Raw genomic sequence first — 6,194 nt, forward strand, 5'->3', positions numbered from 1 at the left:
GGCATGCAATACCAATCAGATAACAACTGAAGCTAGACTCCATGTTACACTTACTAAAATGGGATTCCTAGGTTGATATAAAACTACCTTTTCTGGGGAGTATATACTACGAGTTGGACTACTGGTTTAGATCTTGAAGGTCTTTGTTTACCGGTCCAAGTTCTCTTGTGCTTTTCATGACCATCATGTTAAGTGCATTAGCAGAGCATAGTTAAGATGATAACTATTGTGGATATAGAACCAATTGAACACCATGTATTAATATAACAAAGATAATCAGGGTAATCTGGTATCCTTCTTGGCATAACGTTGAAACCAAGTATATGCATAGGGATGAAAATTAATAAGATACTACCTAAGAAGACTACAAACCAGATGCTTAAATATGGAGAAGCACCGGTATTTACATGGAATAGATTTACAGTATCTCCGAACATATCTCTGCTATAGAAGATAAAGCCACATATAGTAGCTAGTACTGCACCAAGAGATAATACGAAATGGAAATGAGCTACAATATAGTATGTATCATGTAGGGCAATATCCATACCAGCGTTACCCATAACTACACCTGTAGTACCACCTAGAGTAAACAATAGGATAAAACTAAGAGCAGCCCATAGATCTACAGTTCTTGTAGTTGTATGGCTAGCCATATAGGTACCTAACCAGTTGAAAATCTTAGTACCGGTAGGAATTGCAATCATAATAGTCATAGCAGAGAAATAAGCTCTGGTATCTACCTCTAGACCGACTGTCATCATATGATGTGCCCATACTAAGGAACCTAGAATAGAAATACAACCCATAGCTAAGATCATAGATTGTCCACCGAAGACAGATCTAGCAGCATACATAGATAATGTCTGCGAGACTACACCAAAAGCAGGTAAAATTAGAATGTATACCTCTGGATGTCCGAAGAACCAGAATAGATGTTGATAAAGTACACTATCACCAGAATACATAGAATCATAAAATTCAGTGTTTTACGTGTAGATCAAGAAGGATCATAACTAATCACCAGTAAGAATAGGTAGAGTGAAGACTAACATAAGGGCAGTAAATATGAAATAGCCCAGATATATAGAATATAGTTCTTAGCAACCAGCATTAGAACCCATGAAGACGCAAGTACCAAAGGAAGTTAATAGAACTTAAAATACTACTAATTCCTAGTACTAGCAAGACCTTCCGATATCAAAATCCAATCAAGTTGCCTTCTGGATTTAACAACCATCAAGCTAGTACTTAGTGGAGGATACATTGTCCAACCAAGACCACTACCAAACTCGGAACAAATACTTTGAGTTAACAACACAGAACCTAATGGTACTTAGAAAATAGGAGATCGCGTTAGTTCTTGGGAAAACGACTTCCGAAACCACCAAATATATATTGGTACAAAGAAGTTACCATATCCTCCGTACAAGCACTCAGCTAGTTATTGAATACACACTTCCCTTCTCGCCGTTAGCATGATCTCAAAGTACCAGAAGCCATGTGATCTATATAGTATAACGGGACATTAGACCGAACCTGCGATAGATAAATATATCTTGGATGATTGTATATTAGCGGCTAAATGTCAATCAAACATGCGAATTTTAGGTTTTCCATGAAATCTATTTGGAAGAAGAGGCTTGATAGTACTACCGTAAGTACATAATATACAGTCCAGCAGTAGCGGTTAAACTATAGAAGAGTCGAGTATTATCCATGCATACCAGGCGTAAAAAGCGTTCATCCAGTTACTAAACAGGTGCCAGGCCAACAAGAATCCGATCCGTGTATTCCGTACAGACTAACATTAAGAAGGCGACTACCAAAGTGAATGTCATGATATTCGTACAGCTTGTATACAAATGTTGGTTTTTCAAATATACGCTGGATACCACTATACTTAATGCAGAGCATAGTTAAGATGATAACTATTGTGGATATAGAACCAATTGAACACATGTATTAATATAACAAAGATAATCAGGTAATCTGGTATCCTTCTTGGCATAACGTTGAAACCAAGTATATGCATAGGGATGAAAATTAATAAGATACTACCTAAGAAGACTACAAACCAGATGCTTAAATATGGAGAAGCACCGGTATTTACATGGAATAGATTTACAGTATCTCCGAACATATCTCTGCTATAGAAGATAAAGCCACATATAGTAGCTAGTACTGCACCAAGAGATAATACGAAATGGAAATGAGCTACAATTAGTATGTATCATGTAGGGCAATATCCATACCAGCGTTACCCATAACTACACCTGTAGTACCACCTAGAGTAAACAATAGGATAAAAACTAAGAGCAGCCCATAGATCTACAGTTCTTGTAGTTGTATGGCTAGCCATATAGGTACCTAACCAGTTGAAAATCTTAGTACCGGTAGGAATTGCAATCATAATAGTCATAGCAGAGAAATAAGCTCTGGTATCTACCTCTAGACCGACTGTCATCATATGATGTGCCCATACTAAGGAACCTAGAATAGAAATACAACCCATAGCTAAGATCATAGATTGTCCACCGAAGACAGATCTAGCAGCATACATAGATAATGTCTGCGAGACTACACCAAAAGCAGGTAAAATTAGAATGTATACCTCTGGATGTCCGAAGAACCAGAATAGATGTTGATAAAGTACACTATCACCAGAATACATAGAATCATAAAATTCAGTGTTTACGTGTAGATCAAGAAGGATCATAACTAATCCACCAGTAAGAATAGGTAGAGTGAAGACTAACATAAGGGCAGTAAATATGATAGCCCAGATATATAGAATATAGTTCTTAGCACCAGCATTAGAACCCATGAAGACGCAAGTACCAAGGAAGTTAATAGAACTTAAAATACTACTAATTCCTAGTACTCCAAGACCTCCGATAATCCAATCAGTTGCCTCTGGATTTAACACCATCAAGCTAGTACTTAGTGGAGGATACATTGTCCAACCAAGACCACTACCAAACTCGGAACAAATACTTTGAGTTAACAACACAGAACCTAATGGTACTAGAAAATAGGAGATCGCGTTAGTTCTTGGGAAAACGACTTCCGAACCACCAATATATATTGGTACAAAGAAGTTACCATATCCTCCGTACAAAGCAGGCATTAAGAACATAAAGATCATAGCTAGGCCATGTATCGTTATTATCACATTATAAGTAGCTATCGTCTCTGTACAAATGATCCGCGATCCAGAACTGTATAACTCAAATCGAATAAACAAAGACATTATAGTTCCTAGAATACTGAAGATGACTCCGGTTATGAGATACAGACAACCAAGTTCTTTATGATTGCAGTACACCACCACCCCACTGGACTGCTTAAGACAGCTAAAAGTGTTGGATTTCAATATCCTACTACATTTAAGATTATTCCACATCGGTTATGTTCTAGGCGTAATATATGGATTCTTGTTCTCACTCATCTTAACAGCGAGAGAAAACTACTACTCAGATGCTAGTCTAATCAGTAGCATCGTACTTGGAGTTATCATCTCTGAGACAGGATTATTTATCAGCTTTTTCTGGGGAGTATATACTACGAGTTGGACTACTGGTTTAGATCTTGAAGGTCTTTGTTTACCGGATCCAAGTTCTCTTGTGCTTTTCATGACCATCATGTTAAGTGCATTAAGTATAGTGGTATCCAGCGTATATTTGAAAAACCAACATTTGTATACAAGCTGTACGAATATCATGACATTCACTTTGGTAGTCGCCTTCTTAATGTTAGTCTGTACGGAATACTTAGGACTATCTCTTTATATTAATGATAATGCATTTGGTAATGGACTTTTCATCTTAACTGGTATACATTTTAGCCATGTTATTGTTGGAGCTATCCTTGTATTCTTCACTCAAAGTATCTATAGTTCTTTAGTTACTTACATGCCTACAAGCTCTATAATGCTAAGCAAATCTAAAGGTATGTTATGCAAGATCTTTACAGAACCATTCACTATTTTATATCTACACTTTGTAGAAACCATGTGGATATTAATCCACATTACATTCTATCTCTAAATCATATAACGGTCGTAAGGTACGCCGGGGATAACAGGTCAGATAATATTGGGAGTTCTAATCCTCGGATTGTATCAGCACCTCCATGTCGGCTCATTACTCCCTTGTTATTGAACAAGATTCAGTTAGGAACGCTAGTTCACCGTCAGATGTAATACGTGAGCTGGGTTAAGAACGTCTGGAGACAGTTTGTTTCCCTATCTACCATATTATCTAATTGGTTTAATTTTCTTACAAACGGCTTTTGGTTTGATTGAATTATCGCACCCAGATAACTCCATACCAGTGAACCGGTTTGTAACTCCGCTTCATATCGTACCTGAATGGTACTTTTTAGCATATTATGCGGTGTTAAAAGTAATCCCATCCAAAACCGGTGGTTTGTTAGTATTTATGTTATCAACATGTCAATGAAATATCAACAACGATGAAACTTATTTGGTTAACATAACAACATAGAAGGTAAAGCTGGATTACGTTCAAACTTTACACTGGATACGTTTCAATGTTAACTTACTAAATACCATGGGAGCGAAGAGAATCTAATATGTAACTCCGTTCATGGAAATCAAAAGAGCTTTCACTGATTGTATTTATGAAACGTGATTAGTTCACCTAGCCAACACGATCCGGTTGTTTGGGAATAATATCCCTATTTAAGGGATTGATATGTGCTACAATAACACAGTCGGTACGAAGTCGAAACAAGGTAGTTGATGGTGAACCAGTGGCTGAACAAACCTTTTTATTGATTATGCTGACTTTAGTCCCGAGAAACTACAGTTCTGCTTAAACTGAGGAGTCAAGTAGGTACAAACCGTACAAGGATTAATTATGTCCATCTGTGCATCTAAGTTGAGACTATCGGTTATATATTTTAGACGCTAACTTCCCGGCTAAACTTTGACTTATTAAACCAGCCTGGGATCATAAAAGTACTATGTATGGTAAGATTGAGCGTGGACTATCGAATGAAACAATGTGCTCCAACGCTAGTCTAAGTCTCTAACATATTACCTACAACTGTACGGAACGTAACAAACCTCCAGGCAAAGAACTTGGTATTCTGTTCTAATTCCCCGTGGTAAACACAGTCAACGAATGGCGGAAGGAGCATTCATATGTTATGCAGTGTCTTAGGAGAGATACTCTAGATTTAGCATTCATCTACAGCTACGGTAACTGTTGTGTTTAAAAGCGGTTAACCTTTCCTTTTCCTTACGTACTCAGGGCATGCAATACCAATCAGATAAACAACTGAAGCTAGACTCCATGTTACACTTACTAAAATGGGATTCCTAGGTTGATTAAACTACCTTTTTCTGGGGAGTATATACTACGAGTTGGACTACTGGTTTAGATCTTGAAGGTCTTTGTTTACCGATCCAAGTTCTCTTGTGCTTTTCATGACCATCATGTTAAGTGCATTAGCAGAGCATAGTTAAGATGATAACTATTGTGGATATAGAACCAATTGAACACCATGTATTAATATAACAAAGATAATCAGGGTAATCTGGTATCCTTCTTGGCATAACGTTGTGTAGTTATATGAAGCGTACATTCCTTAATATCTGGAACAATAGATTATGGTTAGGTAGTGGAACAAGGAGAGCGTCTGTTGTACATCAACACTAGATACTGCTAATACCACTGTAATAGTATATAATCCCTGCCCGGTGCAGTAAAATGTAAACGGCGGCTGTATTATGACGGTCCAAAGGTAGGTAAATCCTTGTCGGGTAATTATCGTCGTGCGTGAAAGTTGGTCCGACTCTTCACATGTCGTTTATCTAAAACTTTCTTAAATAGAATTAGAATATGAGGATCCAGATGGCCGACGGTTAGACCCTGAGCACCTTTACATCCCTTAAATCATATACAGGATCAAATCTTCCTTGAGCGACTCGACAGGCACTAGAGATAGCGTGAAAGCTCTTTTGATTTCCATGAACGGAGTTACATATTAGATTCTCTTCGCCCATGGTATTTAGTAAGTTAACATTGAAACGTATCCAGTGTAAAGTTTGAACGTAATCCAGCTTTACCTTCTATGTTGTTATGTTAACCAAATAAGTTTCATCGTTGTTGATATTTCATTGACATGTTGATAACATAAATACTAACAAACCACCGGTTTTGGAT

At 37.4% G+C, this 6,194-nt stretch overlaps 1 protein-coding gene across 1 annotated transcript; it reads left to right on the forward strand.

Annotated features, from left to right (window-relative positions):
* Positions 1–3,914: 3,914 nt before the first annotated feature.
* BESB_041960 (putative apocytochrome b) lies at positions 3,915–4,463 on the forward strand (the record flags this gene model as incomplete). The annotated part of the gene is made up of 2 exons (XM_029362704.1): positions 3,915–3,951; positions 4,213–4,463. 2 exons carry the CDS (start codon positions 3,915–3,917, stop codon positions 4,461–4,463), a joined length of 288 nt encoding a protein of 95 aa, XP_029214651.1.
* Between the last annotated feature and the right edge of the window lie 1,731 nt (positions 4,464–6,194).

This window comes from Besnoitia besnoiti (genome assembly GCF_002563875.1).
Source record: "Besnoitia besnoiti strain Bb-Ger1 chromosome Unknown contig00201, whole genome shotgun sequence".
Taxonomy (NCBI): domain Eukaryota; phylum Apicomplexa; class Conoidasida; order Eucoccidiorida; family Sarcocystidae; genus Besnoitia; species Besnoitia besnoiti.